The following is a 17327-nucleotide window of genomic DNA, read 5'->3' as shown; positions in this document are numbered from 1 at the left end:
AGGAAGAGGAAAGGATTTAGGAGGCATCCAGGCACTCTCTGCTCTGCACTTTTCCAAAAGTCTTCAAAAGAATGGAGAGATGATTGATGAAGAAGATAATCATCAGTCTTAGGTTTCTTTTTTTTTTTTTAATAGTTCTTTCCATGTTTTACATCAAATTTATTTAAGTTCAATAATTTACATTTATTCATAAAGCAGTGTCTTCTATCAATATTTTACGTGACTTTTGTATTATCTAAGTTTTCTGGTTGTCTGATAGAAAACAGAAAAATGCTGGTCAGTATCTAAGTACTACTAAATCCGTTATGGCAGTTATACTGATTCTTACGTAGGATTTTCTTCATAAACTGTAGGATGCAACAAGATTACCCAAATGCCTTTATGTGCCAGAATAACAAATGAACTTGGATAGTCAAGGGTGCTGTTTGCAATTGTTAGAAATGTGCTTCCACAAGGTGAAAAAATTCTTCCACCTGTGCTCATGTGACTGCTTTTAATTTTAGCACCAAATAATTGGCTAGCTTTTTTCTTCTCTAAGTTAACAACTTTATTAATAGAATCTATTTGCAGTTAGTAGTTCTATGCAGAGAATATAAGAAATGGTAAATTATTCATTGAACAAAACATCTTTATTTTTAAAGAGTTACATTAAATAAAGACACTTAAAAAAAGAAATCTAAATGAGCAATGCCCCATGAGATCCATGACTTTGGCCTTAACACCACAATATTTTAGCTAAAAGAGTTAACAAGCACTGTGATAGAGAGGTCTGGAGGCAAATGTCTATTGCTAAGGAAAGGGCTTCAAATGAAAGCACAGAAAAAAAGGGACATCATTTCTTGAGTTTATTTAAATGGAAAGTGTTATGCAGGACACCACTTTTTTCTTCTTTGGGGACTTCCAAGGAATGACTAGACTTGGGGTGAGAAGTTTAGGGGAACAAAGGCGGGAATTTTGTTGGGTTGAAGCTGAGGGATTTTTGAATCCACCTCAAATAATGGGTACAATTTTTGTAAGAATTTGATCTAGGCAAGTTGGTGAGAAACACAAGTGAGTTTACATCCATCTTGGTTCTTGAGAAGATCGAAATAAACACGTTCAGGGAAGTTATCAAAAAAACAGAAAACTGTATGTCCCATAGCAAAGAATTGGAGTCCACAGATCATCAAGTCAACACAAAAGGAAAGAAAATAGGTAATGGACATAAGGAAGAAAATGACCTTTAACACAGATTGACCAAGAATTCTTATTGTTTTAAATATATTTTACATCTCAATGGTTTACATATGTGTTGTATAGCATTTTCTTATAATGATATTGCATAATTTAATTTAGTCCTTGAATATTGTCAAGACAGCTTTTTATGAAAGGTGAAAACTTCTTGGTTTAATGTGGTAGATGTTGCCAGATGCATCACCTAGTTCTTCCCTCAGTATCTTAGTCACTGCTTCAGCTTAAAATTCTTAGGTTGTTCTTTGAAATTATGAGAAGAATAAAATCCAAACTGTAGAATATGATAAGATGTTCTATTATATGAAATCTTCATTTTTCTTGAGCCTCAATTAATATAATTGTTTAACTTCCAATTTTCTTTAGATAGATGGAAGTAAAATATTCTGTTACTCAATACATTCTCCCATATCCCTTATTTATACTTCTGTATATTCTGATTCTTTGACATGGAGCATTCTTCCACATTTTTGTGGAGTGGCTCAACTCTATTTTTCCTTCAAGAAACAGCTCAAAACTTTGCTGATCACGTTCAGATACAGTTTAGTGTGTCTCCAACATGCTTCCTCAGTACTCTGAGCTTCTATTATTGTGTTTTTATAGCATATTATATTTTTCACATAGTTCTTTGTTTCCAACACATGGCTGTGAGCCTCTGGAGTGTAATGACTGGCTGCCTTTTAATGCTATGTCCAGAACAAGTAAATAGTAAAATACAGTATATAGTGAGCCTCTTTCAAATGTTTGTGAGAAAACTATCTCCAATGGGTCCTAACATACAAATAAAAGTACATAATGTTTTAACTTGAGATTAAAAAATCATGAAAGACAATTCTACTATATTTGCAGAAGAGCATTATAAAACATTCTTTCACTTATATCCAATAAGCAATCATGAACATATAGTGATTTTAGTTTCATTATTTTTTCAATAAATTCTTCACTTTCTAATATACACACACACACTATGGACTGAACTGTGTTCCCTAAAATTCATATTTTGAGGCCCATCCTCACTGGCATGGTATTTGGAGATAGGACCCTTGGGAGGTAATTAGGTTTACATGAGGTCATAAAAGTGGAGCCCTTATCTTGGGATTAGTGCCTTTATAAGAAAAGACACCAGAGAGCTTGCTTTCTTTCACTTTCCTTTGTGTCAGGTTATAGCGAGAAGGCAGCAGTCCGCAAGTCAGAAAGAGACCTCTCACCAGAACCTGACCATGCTGAAAGCCTGATCTTGGACTTCCAGCCTCCAGAGCTGTGAGAAAATGAATGTCTGTTGTTTAAGCCACCTAGTCCTTGAATTTTGTTATGACAGCCTAACCTAAGATGGTATATATACTAACTTTACAGCTCAAATATATATTATACACATAAACATAAACTCTCTCTCTTTCTCTCTCTGTCACTGATTATAAGGAAATATCATTTCAGGTACGCCTCAAAATTAAATGACATAATGTATCTGGAAGTAACAAGAAACTAAATGTCTACTTCGTACCATTGAGATCATTAATCAGTTGCAATTTAAACCCCCAAACATAATGTTGTATTTTTCAAACCTAGCTTAAAGTATTTTTAAAGGATCCATTATTCATCAAAGCATTACTAAAACTGATATTTTACACTAAATTGTCATTTTAACCATATTAACTTTTAAAATAAATATAATGTTATGTTAATTTAAAAAAGCTTAAACTAGAATTAGAAGCCTGCTTCACTGGAAAATTCATATCACATCAATTTTGAGAGACCAAAAGAAAAAAAAAAAAACAACAAAATAAAAACCTTCATACGTTACAAAACCTGATAGGAATCAATACCTGTATTCCTCTTGTGTGAAGCGTGGGATTTCTCCAGGATGTAAGACAAGAATTTTCACAGTGGCACTGCTGGACATCACAGGCTCACCATCGTCAAAAGCAACAACCACCAACTTAAAAAGTAAAAAAATAGTCAAGTTAAAGATGATTTAAAAGAAGAAAATAAAAGCATCATGTGTCTATGAATGTTTTTAATTATTGGACTGCCTGTTTCCAAAAGGGGGAGTAGTGATCATTTCCTCATTGCCTACCGGGTAGCAGAGACTGTGCTAGGATATTCATAACAATCCCACCAGGTAGATATTATTATTACCATTTGCCAGGTGAGGAAACTCAAAGAAGTTCAGTTAATAACTCTATGATAAAAAAAAAAAAAAAAAACTACCGGTAAAACAGGTATCTGATACTACATCTCTCCAATTATAAACTCTTTTCTCTTTCACAATCCCACTGGTGTCTACAGTAAAAACATGAAACTTTATAAGTGCCAACACTTATTTCAAAAGCGTTAAATTTATGGATAGCAAAAAGCTAATTAGCTTGCTAATAAAAAGAAATTAATTTTTCCAGTGAATTAATTGTCTGCAAGATCATAGGGCAGAAATACTTCACTCTGGAGGATAAAATTGGAAATCTTTATAGATTAACACACTTTGATATACACTCTCTTAAAAACAATTAAATTATATAAAATCAAGTTCATACTGGAGAATAGAAAATGTTCAAATGATGCAAACTAAAGAAAAGCTTTAGTCTTAAGATGTAATCTCTATATATTATTTATTACTAAAATAGCTTTTACAATTGATCATTTTCTTTGATAACTTATATTATGTCAAGAAGAATTCTAAAGTTTATTTTAAGAAATGTTAAGTTTCAAAACTATGTGTTTCTCTAGATTGTATATAATTTTGGAAGCTGCAGGTGACTAATTTAAACTAATTCAACCTAGATCACGTAACCACAACCAAGGGTCATCCTGAGAGCCACAATCTACCTTTGGGTTAATACTTTACAAAAAGAATAATTATTTCAAACGGAGATACAATTAACAGAGTGTTCATTGATATTCACAGGGTTAACTGGTGACGGTATTTCCCCAATGTATGGTCAAAGGCTTTATTCCCAGGAACAAAAATTTTTCTAAGTAATTATAGAAAATGGAAACAGTCAAACATTTAATAAAATGGATTACTTATGATAATAGTGAAGGGTAGTATTATTTCAAATTTTCTAAAAGTATAACATATCAAGAGTACATAAACTTGAACCAACAATTGCCTCTAGGTACTTATCTTGAGGAAAAAAAAAATAGCAAGTGGCAAATAATATCTGCACAAGGAGTTTCACGGCAGCAAAGGTGGTTATAACAAAAATTGGAAACGAGTAATTATCCAACAACAGGGTATTGGACAAAAAAAAACAAACAATAGTATATTTATACAATAGAACATCACACAACCATTTAAATAATAGCATTAATAGTATTTAAATATACCTAAATTTTAAAGAGCAGTATGAATAATACAATCATACAATCATGTTATTTTAAAATATATATTTGTATACTTTTATTTGCAGGGAATGTTATCATAAGGATAGAGATTAAAACGGTAAATTTTAATCTCCAAAATGTGAAATATCAAGTGTTTCTTTTACCTTTTACTTAACTGTACTTTCTAAGTGTCTATGCAGTAAAAATGTATTGTTTTGTAATTTTAAAATACTAAAAAGGAGAAAAATGGAAAGATGTATGGTTATTTGTTAAACCAAACTCTCAATCAAAAGTTAAACATCAAATAGACACCATAGAGAAAACACTGCGCTGACCTTAAAAATTGTTGTAGGTTCTTCATTAAGATTAACTCGAGTTATTACTCTTCCAGAATCTTCTTCTACATCAAAAATACTGGCCGGATAAGGAAACTGGACATCATCTACTCTATATCTCACACGACTTGCAGGTAATCCCTAAAATAAAATTATATATTATTTCACAAAATGAAAACAAAGGGTAATGATAATATAAAATTGATTTGTAAAATAAATAGTCTTTTAAAAATGAAAAATCGTATTTTAACTTTTCATACTTTCAGGTTTAAAATGTAGCAGAATCTTTATTTCTTTAGAATAACAATCTGAATCAGTGAAGTGTCTTTACTACATGTTATTTAAAATCATTTATGTGAAAGAATAAATCAGTGCTTTCCTCGGGTGTCTTCCCTTCCACATTTCTTTAATTATATGAATCTCACCTTCTTCCTTGAACACTGTGTTTAATATTTTATATTCTGAGACCATTATAAGTTATTTTATTATACTCATTTGAACTCTGTGATACTCAGAGAAGATAAAGTGTGGAGGATTGAGGTAAAGTGGAGGAGTAGGTATGGAAGTAAAGGAAACATTATTTACCATCTGTTCTGTGCTGTTTACCAGGCTAGGTTTTTTCATAAATAAATAAATTCTCACCACAATCCTTTAGGATAACATTACTACTAATGTTGATAGTAATAACAGTAAAATAATGATAGTTAACATTTGTTGAAAGCTTATTATGTGTGAGAACCATACTAAAAATGATACATATATAGTCTACCACACATTTTTTAGTTAATGAACTTGAAGCTTATAGGGAGTTTAAAAATGTTGAAATGTCCCAGACATACACCAAGATAAGTTGGAATAGCAAACAAAAAATTCACTTTTAAAGAAAAATTAGCATTTGCTAATTTTGAAAAGGAGACTATAATGAGAACAGTCAAAATTTATTGAACATCCTCACTTATATTAGGGGTAAGATTGGTTTTATTTTTAATTATATAGGGTGACACTGGGGTGGGCACTCTAATCTTAAGGCCTGTAAGTCTCTTAAGTCAGTCCTAGAAGTACAACAAAATAAACACCTCAGACTCAGAGCTAGTATGTGGTTGAGTTTGATCTCAAACCCTAACAGACACTATATTATACCACAAAAATCTTTAGAGAAGAACACCTCTATTTGACACTATTCTGATGTGGGAGAAGCAGGATATTACCCCCATGTTATGCCCATAGCCTGAATTGGTTAATGGTGCTTTGGGGAAGGATGGTTCTGAGAACATTGCTCTCTGTATTGTTGAGTTTCTTCATGACTGTCCTTGAACAGAATGTGTTGCTCCTTGTTTGTTCCTGAGTCACATTTGGGCTATAGGACAAATATGTTAGCCTTCAGGACTTGTATAATTCCCTAATTATTATCTGTAAGTCCAGTCCTTTCATTCATGACACCTCAGTTTACCACTACTTCCTTGAATACTTTATGTAACTCTTTTCACTCTTTTGCCTTTCCTTCTTCCTATCTGGAAGCTCCGGGTCAGACTCTGCTTGTTCCCAATCTTCTTGGAGTTTCCCAAGGCTCTGTCACAGGCACGTTTGTCTTCTCTACCTCTGCTCAAGTTCCATGCCTTTAAGTGTCTCTTATTTGTTCATAAATCCTAAATTTAAATTTTTGGCTCTTTTGTCACTAGAGCAAAACTACAGCAAAAACCATTTCAAGAACAAATTTTCAGGTTCTGCTGGCATCAATACCCATTCAGTCTGTAGTACAGAATTAAAATTTTTATGACTATCATGAATCAGTTATCAAGAAACTTAAAGAAACTTAGAATATGTCAGTTACACTTAGCATGTTGTCTTTGATAACACCAAGGTATTAATGATATATTTGGAATTATACCTTTAACTGATAAAAGAGAAAAATGTTTTGGTGTTGCAGAGTGTTATCTTGTAGATGCCTAAAACACTTTGCTATCCAGAACACCCTATAATCTTCTTGGAGGATTGTTACAGATAAGATTGTATGTATAAGAACATTTACATTATATTTAGCTACATCAGTAAGCTTTTTATTCTGATTTGTTATTCTACAGATTGCTAGCACATAAAAAAAAGTGGCCCTGAGATGACATTGTTAGCCCACAAAAGACATTTTAATTGTTTCTTCCATCACCCTTGTTATCAAGGCACCACATTTTATTTCATATAACACGATACAACTAAATACCTTGATTTAGATGTTCTTTTGAATATATTCAAAAATTTTTTCCTCTTTCTTTCCCTCCCACCCTCCTTCTCTTCTCCTACCCTCCCTCTCTTCTCCCACCCTCTTTCTCTTCCTCCCACCCTCCTTCTCTTCCTCCCTCTATTTTCCCCTTCCTCTCCCTTTTCCTCCCTGTTTCCTTCCCTCCCTTCCTAATTTTCTTTCCAAAGTCTTTAAAAAAATAGTCTTGCTTTTATAGTTAAATAATTAAGCTATGTAATACGTGAAGGTAACTGGCTTTGGGAAACAGCTTCAATTAACTTGCCTCACATTGTCCCTGGGACATTTACAACATGAATCAGGTCAAATGCATGGTTTTTATAAATTCATAAAAATTAAAATTATTATGGCTTTAATCTGGAAAATATGCAATCCAGATGTATGACACAACTAAAAAAAAAAGATCATCATAAGCTTTATCTCTTAAAATTATTTATCATTACTATTTATTAAACATTATTTAATACCTGATCATATTAAAAATTTAATAGATATGATCACAGTATTATAATGTACAAAATTCATTCACTATATTTTTAAAAATAGTCTACTGAGCTTATAAATTATACATTTTGATAATTATGAGATGACATATAAATATTCAAATTACCATTTAGATAATAAAAATTTACCAAATATTTGGTCTTTTATTTTAAATTGTACTAGAAATAGAGTGATCTTTCTTTACTCTTACATATTTCCAATAAGTTGATATTTCTTCCAGTTGAATATATTAGCTAATCATACTTATTTTTTAAAGTAAACTAATCTATAAAAACATACTTAAAATTGAGATGAAATATTTAATCATTACTTTCTACTTCAATTTATGATAATATAGTATATAGATTATATTTTATCTTTACATATATGTATTTATAAGTGTATTAAGAGGGACATTTTGGACCTTCAATATTGAAAAAAGAGCTATCTTTTTACAAAAAAAAAGTCAGTCTTTAAAATTTTTATTACTATGGCAATAGACTCCTTTTCTATAGCATTTCCAAATTTTCACAAAATCAATCTAATAGTAACACTAAAAGTAGTTTACAAAAATTGCTGTCTTAAAGTTCATACTAAACTAAAACTAGGCTGTGGTTTAATTTATAAATGATGAGCAAATGACTCCTTGGTGCTACACTCTGATCAGCAAAATTTATCTGTCTTTATTTAGGACCAAAGAAATCTTGGGAGGTCATTAGTTAGCTTCCTATCTTCAGACACTACAGGCTCTTCCTCTTTGAAGCACTTGCTAAAACCTAACCTCATTTTTTCCTCAGCAGTGATGAAACATAGTGTTTTCTTTTTTTCAGGGGAATAAAATTCTTCATAGTTTTGAAGACGAATGTTTTACTCCTGAGCCTCGCTTTATTAGGATAGATGTTTCTAATTGTTTTTGTATCATCTTAGGTATTTTTTTCTTGCTTTTATATCTTTTCTCCATGCCCTTTTAACCTACCATAGTTGTTTAGGAAATGTACTCAAACTGTGGATTCAAGAGAATAAAACAAATTATCTGATTGTTTTAGGTCACCATCAAGCAAAAAAATACTTTGATATCCACCTAGTGGAATCCATTTTATTTTATTCTTTAGTTCAATGGCTAAATCACGTCTCTTTCTTAGTACAGATATTTTAATCTCACGTGGTAAAATGTATTTTGCCACTTCAGGACATGTAAAATTTCACAAGGAGACTATAAAATGGACTTCGATCCAACACAATTTATGACACATTAGTAGGTAATCCCATAATACATGTAATATCACATAAAAAGGAAGACTATTTAAGCTATTTTGGAATTTTGCTCTATTTACCTAGCCACTATGAAGAGGCATTAACAAAGGCAAGAAATGAAGATAGAATTAACCAAGACATAAATATTAATTTAATAGTAAAGTGATGAAATTGTCTGCAAAGATTCTCTTCTCATCAGGCAGTGGTGGCAAAAATAGAGTTTCCTATCATTATGCCTCCTGGAGTCTTTTGATGGGTAAGTACAATGAGTTTCTTCTTTAAATTTTTATGGAAACTGAGGACATGTGAGAAGCATAGCACGACAGCTTTTTTGAAGCCTCCTCATTTTGACAGATATTTCTATAAATCCAGCTGACCTCATTATTGGAGCAAGCGTTACTTCAGATAACTATAATTTTAAAAGATTAATGAGGTGCTGGCACAGGAATCCTTCTTAATGTCAACTTCCATTCACCAAAATAATTCTTCGATACTTTCCCTGAGTTTTCAAATAAGTGACACACTCACTTTTAGAGGGATATATTTCCCTAAACGAAATGTTCAAAATAGAAACATGATATGACTGGCAGTTTAATCATTCAAGGGGTGCTGAAAACCTTAACTTGGCATCAAGTTAAGGTTAATAAGTTAATTAACCTTAATTTGGTTAATTGAAATTAACCACAATTTAGAACAAATTCCAAAGGACTTTTTGTTTGCCATTAGATAAAAAATATTTAACTCAGTTAAAAAAATAGAATTATAAAACTAAATCATTATACATTTATTTCATATATGGCATATTTTTAAGAGAGAGATGTATAAATTGTATAAAATACTGGCAATTGAAAATTTTATAGATTATTTATTCTCTAACATTTATCATTTTACTCATGTTTTATAGTACAAAGGTTAATTCACTATATGTGGGATTCATTCATTCATTCATCTATTTGTTTATTCATTCAACACATTAAATGGACACCGCTGAGTCCTGAGAGTACACAGATGAACAAACTCACAGCCTAGGTGAGGAGTTCATCTTATATAACCTCCTTCCTGGTATACATTAACAATAATTCAGCCAGATTGGCCTTATAAAACACCAAGCTCACTCCTACCTCAGCACTTTTCCATCTGCTGTTTGTTCTTCCTGCAGTACTCTTGTGTGTGGCTAGTTCCTTCTGGCATCCAGGTCTCAAATGATACCTCTTTTGCCTATACCCACCCATAAACCAATCTGAGTCAAATCTTATTTTATTTCCTTTATAGTATGTATCCTTATGTGAATTTATGTTCCATATTTACTTGTCTGTGGGTTTGTAGCCTATCTCTGTTCCTTGACTGTGAGCTCCATTAGAGAAGACACTTATTTTGGCTTGGCATTATTTAAGAGGTCAGCAATAACTTGTTAAGTAAATACGTATAATACAAGCAGTGCTCATGTATATGTGGATCCTGGGCTGAGCTGCCAGGATAAACAACTCTAGGGGGGATCACATATACAGATATGATGGGAATGGCTGCCTGTGTAACCCCCGGCCTTCCCTGCTAAAACCCCCTGCTAAAAATGTATATATCCTGTGTTCCTGTTTGCAGTGGCTCCATGTGTAGTTTTTAGGAACAAAGAAGAAAGAAAAATTACATCAGTGACTTTTGTTGGGGAAGAGCTTTCACAAAAGAGATGATAATAGAACTTATGAAAACAGAGTTCCAAACAAGTAGAAGATTGAAGGAGAATAAATAGTCTTTCAAAAAGATTCCTGAGAAAAGTTTTGGAGAAATAAAACCATGTATCATTAGGAAAGTCCTTCCCTTTTTTTCTGGACTGGCTGAATATTATGTACTAGAATAAAGAGTCTTTCAAAAAGATTCCTGAGAAAAGTTTTGGAGAAATAAAACCATGTATCATTAGGAAAGTCCTTCCCTTTTTTTCTGGACTGGCTGAATGTTATGTACTATCTCTCTCCTACTTCTCAGCCTCTGTCCTTCTATTCTATGCTACTTCCCTAATTATATCTAATACATTCTGTTGTTACGTCAATCCTTTAAAATAATGACTTAATCCTCTGGATTTTTCTAATAAATTAATCCTCATGTAATCTATATTAATAGGATATAGATGTTTTCTTACACCAACTACACTATACAAGGTGTAAAATCAGAGTTACATAGTGGGTTAAACTAATGTTGAACAAGATTGAGATTTCTGAGTATACGTTTGGTAATTGCAAGAATCATAGCTACATAGGTAATTTTCTATATGGTTTAGAGGACCTCTAAGAATTTACTTACCTCAGAATGTGGCTAAATTGTTGGCAAGTTTTCAGTTTAATACCTACCAATATATGTTCATAGATACTTATCCATAGCTACTCATATTCATCTCTCATGATCACAGGCCAATAATTAGAGATAGTGCTTTTATACTTAGGGCCTCATAATCAGTCAGATGGGGGAGACAGAAGGTACACAGATAAACATAATAAACTACTAACATTTCTGATAAGAGCTATAAAGGAGAAACATGAGCATTACCAAATAAAGGTTTGAGAGCTAGAGCAAAGACCTTCAGATTTATAGTCAAGTGGACTTTATACCTCACTGTGTAGGTGCTTACACATGAAAATCTGATGTGCTTTAAAATGTACTCGATTTATAAGATTGTGGCAATTGTGTTATATGTGGAGTCCAATCTGGCATGTAATTTGAGTATTAAAATGGAAAACTAATATTTAATTTATGTGTGAAGATTTTGGACAATTTATCTTAAACTCAAAAAGAGAAAAGTAGCCGCCCAGCACTTCCTGCAGGTTTAGCAGCCGTTTAGAGTAGCAAGGTGGATTATTTTGTGCATTTACCATCTTACCTGGACTCTCTGACTTATAAAACTGAGAACAGGGAAGGCACAGCTAATTGGCTGGCCACGAAGAACTGAGGAGGCAGACCTACACCTCAAGCCTCTATGATGTCTTTTCAAGGGACTTCCTTGGTGGCGCAGTGGATAAGAATCTGCCTGCCAACCAGTGAGGGACCACGGACACTCAAGGGGATGGGAGGAATCCCCAGCAAACGGCTTGCGGGATCATGGTTCCCAGGCCGGAGGTCGGGCCCGAGCTCCTGTGGTGGGAGCTCAGAGTCCAAACCGCTGGACTAACAGAGAAGTTCAGACCCCAGGGAATAGCAATTGGAGTGAGGCCTACTGGAGGTCCTCATCTCAGCATCAAGACCCAGCTCTATCCAAATGCCTGAAAATTACAGTGCTGGATGTCTCAGGCCAAACAACCAGTAAGACAGGAATACAGCACCAACCAACAACAACAAAAAATGAAATGACAAATAAATTTGTTACAGATGAAGGAGCAAGGTAAAAACTTACAAGACCAAATAAATGAAGATGAAATAGGCAACCTACCTGAAAAAGAATTCAGAGTAAGGATAGTAAAGATGATCCAAAATCTCGGAAACAGAATGGAGAAAATACAAAAAACATTTAACAAGGCTCTAGAAGAACTAAAGAGCAAACAAACAGTGATGAACAACACAATTACTGAAATTAAAAAATACTCTAGAAGGAATCAGTAACAGATTAACTGAGGCAGAAGAACCGATAAGTGAGCTGGAATATGAAAAGGTGGAAAAAACTGCTAGGGAGCAGAATAAAGACAAAAAGAATGAAAAGAATTGAGGACACTCTCAGAGACATCGGGGAAAACATTAAACGCACCAACATTCGAACTATAGGGGTCCCAGAAGAAGAAGACAAAAAGAAAGTGTCTGAGAAAATATTTGAAGAGATTATAGTCAAAAACTTCCCTAACATGGGAAAGGAAATAGTCCATCAAGTCCAGAAAGCACAGAGAGTACCATACAGGATAAACCCAAAGAGAAACACACTGAGACACATATTAATCAAACTATTAAAAATTAAATACAAAGAAAAATATTGAAAGCAGAAAGGGAAAAGCAACAAATAACATATAAGGGAATCCCCATAAGGTTAACAGCTGATCTTTCAGCAGAAACTCTGAAAGCCAGAAGGGAGTGGCAGGACATAGTTAAAGTGATGAAATGGAAAAACATACAACCAAGATTACTCTACCCAGCAAGGATCTCATTCAGATTTGACGGAGAAATTAAAAACTTTACAAATAAGCAAAAGTTAAGAGAATTCAGCACCACCAAACCAGCTTTACAACAAATGCTAAAGTAACTTCTCTAGGCAGGAAACACAAAAGAAGGAAAAGAACTACAATAAGAAATCCAAAACAATTAAGAAAATGGTAATAGGAACACACATATTGATAATTACCTTAAATGTAAATGGATTAAACGCTCCAAGCAAAAGACATAGACTGGCTGAATGGATACAAAAACAAGACCCATGTATGTGCTGTCTACAAGAGACCCACTTCAGACCTAGGGACACATACAGACTGAAAGTGAGGGGATGGAAAAAGATATTCCATGCAAATGGAAATCAAAAGAAAGCTGGAGTAGCAATTCTCATATCAGACAAAATACACTTTAAAATAAAGACTATTACAAGAGACAAAGAAGGACACTACGTAATGATCAAGGGATCAATCCAAGAAGAAGATATAACAATTGTAAATATTTAGGCACCCAACATAGGAGCACCTCAATACATAAGGCAAATACTAACAGCCATAAAAGGGGAAATTGACAGTAACACAATAATAGTAGGGGACTTTAACACCCCACTTTCACCGGTGGACAGATCATCCAAAATGAAAATAAATAAGGAAACAAAAGCTTTAAATGACACATTAAATAAGATGGACTTAATTGATATTTATAGGACATTCCATCAAAAAACAACAGAATACACTTTCCTCTCAAGTGCTCATGGAACATTCTCCAGGATAGACCATATCTTGGGTCACAAAGCAACCCTTCATAAATTTAAGAAAACTGAAATCGTATCAAGTATCTTTTCCGACCACAACATATGAGACTAGAGAACAATCAGAGGAAAAATAACTGTAAAAATTACAAACACATGGAGGCTAAACAATACGCTACTAAATAACCAAGAGCTCAATGAGGAAATCAACGAGGAAATCAAAAAATACATAGAAACAAAGGACAAGGAAAACACAACGACCCAAAACCTGTGGGATTCAGCAAAAGCAGTTCTAAGAGGGAAGTTTATAGCTATACAATCCTACCTCAAGAATCCAGAAACATCCCAAATAAACAACCTAACCTTATACCTAAAGCAATTAGAGAAAGAAGAACAAAAAAACCCCAAAGTTAGCAGAAGGAAAGAAATCATAAAGATCAGATCAGAAATAAATGAAAAAGAAATGAAGGAAACGATAGCAAAGATGAATAAAACTAAAAGCTGGTTCTTTGAGAAGATAAACAAAATTGATAAACCATTAGCCAGACTCATCAAGCAAAAAAGGGAAAAGACCCAAATCAACAGAATTAGAAATGAAAAAGAAGTAATAACTAACACTGCTGAAATACAAAGGATCATGTAAGATTACTATAAGCAACTATATGCCAATACAATGGACAACCTGGAAGAAATGGACAAATTCTTAGGAAAGCACAACGTTCTGAGACTGAACCAGGAAGAAACAGAAAATATAAACAGAACAATCACAAGCACTGAAATTGAAACTGTGATTAAAAATCTTCCAACAAACTAAAGCCCAGGACCAGATGGCTTCATAGGCGAATTCTATCAAACATTTAGAGAAGGGCTAACACTTATCCTTCTCAAACTCTTCCAAAATATAGCAGAGGGAGGAACACTCCGAAACTCATTCTACGAGGCCACCATTACCCTGATACCAAAACCAGACTAAGATGTTACCAATAAAGAAAACTACAGGCCAATATCACTGATGAACATAGAGGTAAAAAGCCTCAACAAAATACTAGCAAACAGAATCCAACAGCACGTTAAAAGGATCATACACCATGATCAAGTGGGGTTTATCCCAGGAATGCAAGGATTCTTCAATATATGCAAATCAATCAACGTGATACACCATATTAACAAATTGAAGGATAAAAACCATATGGTCATCTCAATAGATGCAGAAAAAGCTTTTGACAGAATTCAACACCCATTTATGATAAAAACTCTCCAGAAAGTAGGCATAGAGGGAACCTACCTCAATATAATAAGGCCATATATGACAAACCCACAGCCAACATTGTTCTCAATGGTGAAAACCTGAAACGATTTCCACTAAGATCAGGAAAGAGACAAGGTTGTCCCCTCCCACCACTATTATTCAACATAGTTTTGGAAGTTTTAGCCACAGCAATCAGAAAAGAAAAAGGAATAAAAGGAATCCTAATCAGAAAAGAAGAAGTAAAACTGTCAATGTTTGCAGATGACATGATACTATACATAGAGAATCCTAAAGATGCTACCAGAAAACTACTAGATCTAATCAGTGAATTTGGTAGAGTAGCAGGATACAACATTAATGCACAGAAATCTCTTGCATGCCTATACACTAATGATGAAAAATCTGAATGAGAAATTAAGGAAACAATCCCATTTACCATTGCAAGGAAAAGAATAAAATACCTAGGAATAAACCTACCTAAGGCGACAAAAGACCTGTGTGCAGAAAACTATAAGACACTGATGAAAGAAATTAAGGATGATACAAACAGATGGAGAGAAATACCATGTTCTTAGATTGGAAGAATCAACATTGTGCAAATGACTATACTATCCAAAGCAATCTACATATTCAATGCAATCCCTATCAAACTACCAATGGCATTTTTCACAGAACTAGAACAAAAAATTTCACAATTTGTATGGAAACACAAAAGACCCCGAATAGCCAAAGCCATCTTGAGAAAGAAAAATGGAGCTGGAGGAATCAGGTGCCTGGATTTCAGACTATACTACAAAGCTACAGTAATCAAGACAGTATGGCACTGGCACAAAAACAGAAATATAGATCAATGGAACAGGATAGAAAGCCTAGAGATAAACCCACGCACCTACGGTCATCTTATCTTTGATAAAGGAGGCAAGAGTATCCAATGGAGAAAAGACAGCCTCTGCAATGGTCATCTTATCTTTGATAAAGGAGGCAAGAGTATCCAATGGAGCAAAGACAGCCTCTTCAATAAGTGGTGCTGGGAAAACTGGACAGCTACATGTAAAAGAATGAAATTAGAACACTCCCTAACACCATACACAAAAATAAACTCAAAATGGACTGAAGACCTAAATGTAAGGCTAGACACTATAGAAGTCCTAGAGGAAAACATAGGCAGAACACTCTATGACATACATCACAGCAAGATCCTTTTTGACCCACCTCCTAGAGAAATGGAAATAAAAACAAAAATAAACAAATGGGACCTAATGAAAGTTAAAAGCTTTTGCACAGCAAAGGAAACCATAAACAAGACGAAAAGACACCCCTCAGAGTGGGAGAAAATATTTGCAAATGAAGCAATGGACAAAGGATTAATCTCCAAAATATAGAAGCAGCTCATGCAGCTCAATATGTAAAAAACAAACAACCCAATCCAAAAATGGGCAGAAGACCTAAATAGACATTTCTCCAAAGAAGATATACAGATTGCCAACAAACACATGAAAAGATGCTTAACATCACTAATCATTAGAGAAATGCAAATCAAAACTACAATGAGGTATCACCTCCCACTGGTCAGAATGGCCATCATCAAAAAATCTACAAACCATAAATGCTGGAGAGAGTGTGGAGAAAAGAGTATCCTCTTGCACTGTTGGGTCGGTGGAAATGTAAATTGGTACAGCCACTATGGAGAACAGTATGGAGGTTCCTTAAAAAACTAAAAATAGAACTAACATATGACCCAGCAATCCCACTACTGGGCATATACCCTGAGAAAACCATATTTCAAAAAGAGTCATGTACCACAATGTTCATTGCAGCACTATTTACAATAGCCTGGACATGGAAACAACCTAAGTGTCCATCGACAGATGAATGGATAAAGATGTGGCACATATATACAATGGAATATTACTCAGCCATAAAAAGAAACAGAATTGAGTTATTTGTAGTGAGGTGGATGGACCTAGCATCTGTCATACAGAGTGAAGTAAGTCAGAAAGACCCAAAGAAATACCATATGCCAACACATATATATGCAATCTAAAAAAAAAAAAAAATGGTTCTGATGAACCTTTGGGCAGGACAGCAATAAAGACCCAGACGTAGAGAATGGACTTGAGGATACGGGGAGGGGGATGGTTAAGCTGAGACAAAGTGAAAGAGTAGCATTTACATCTATACACTACCAACTGTAAAATAGATAGCTAGTGGGAAGCAGCTGCATGGCACAGGGAGAGCAGCTCGGTGCTTTGCGACCACCCAGAGGGGTGGGGTAAGGAGGGTAGGAGGCAGACGCAAGAGGGAGGGGATATGGGGATATATGTATGCATATAGCTGATT

General features: G+C 34.0%; 1 protein-coding gene across 1 annotated transcript in view; it reads right to left on the bottom strand.

Annotated features, from left to right (window-relative positions):
* The window catches only part of PCDH15 (protocadherin related 15), a 1145650-nt gene that overhangs the window by 133873 nt on the left and 994450 nt on the right, over positions 1 to 17327 (bottom strand). The window contains exons 25-26 of the mRNA XM_068548948.1: positions 4884 to 5024; positions 3054 to 3166 (exon numbers count right to left, since the gene is read on the bottom strand). Of these exons, the coding sequence (XP_068405049.1) occupies positions 3054 to 3166; positions 4884 to 5024 (254 nt within the window). The remainder of the gene's footprint in view (positions 1 to 3053; positions 3167 to 4883; positions 5025 to 17327) is intronic.

The sequence above is a fragment of the Eschrichtius robustus genome, chromosome 7 (genome assembly GCF_028021215.1).
Source record: "Eschrichtius robustus isolate mEscRob2 chromosome 7, mEscRob2.pri, whole genome shotgun sequence".
Taxonomy (NCBI): domain Eukaryota; kingdom Metazoa; phylum Chordata; class Mammalia; order Artiodactyla; family Eschrichtiidae; genus Eschrichtius; species Eschrichtius robustus.
Note: the sequence above shows the minus strand (reverse complement) of the source record. Positions and strands in the feature narration are given on the sequence as shown.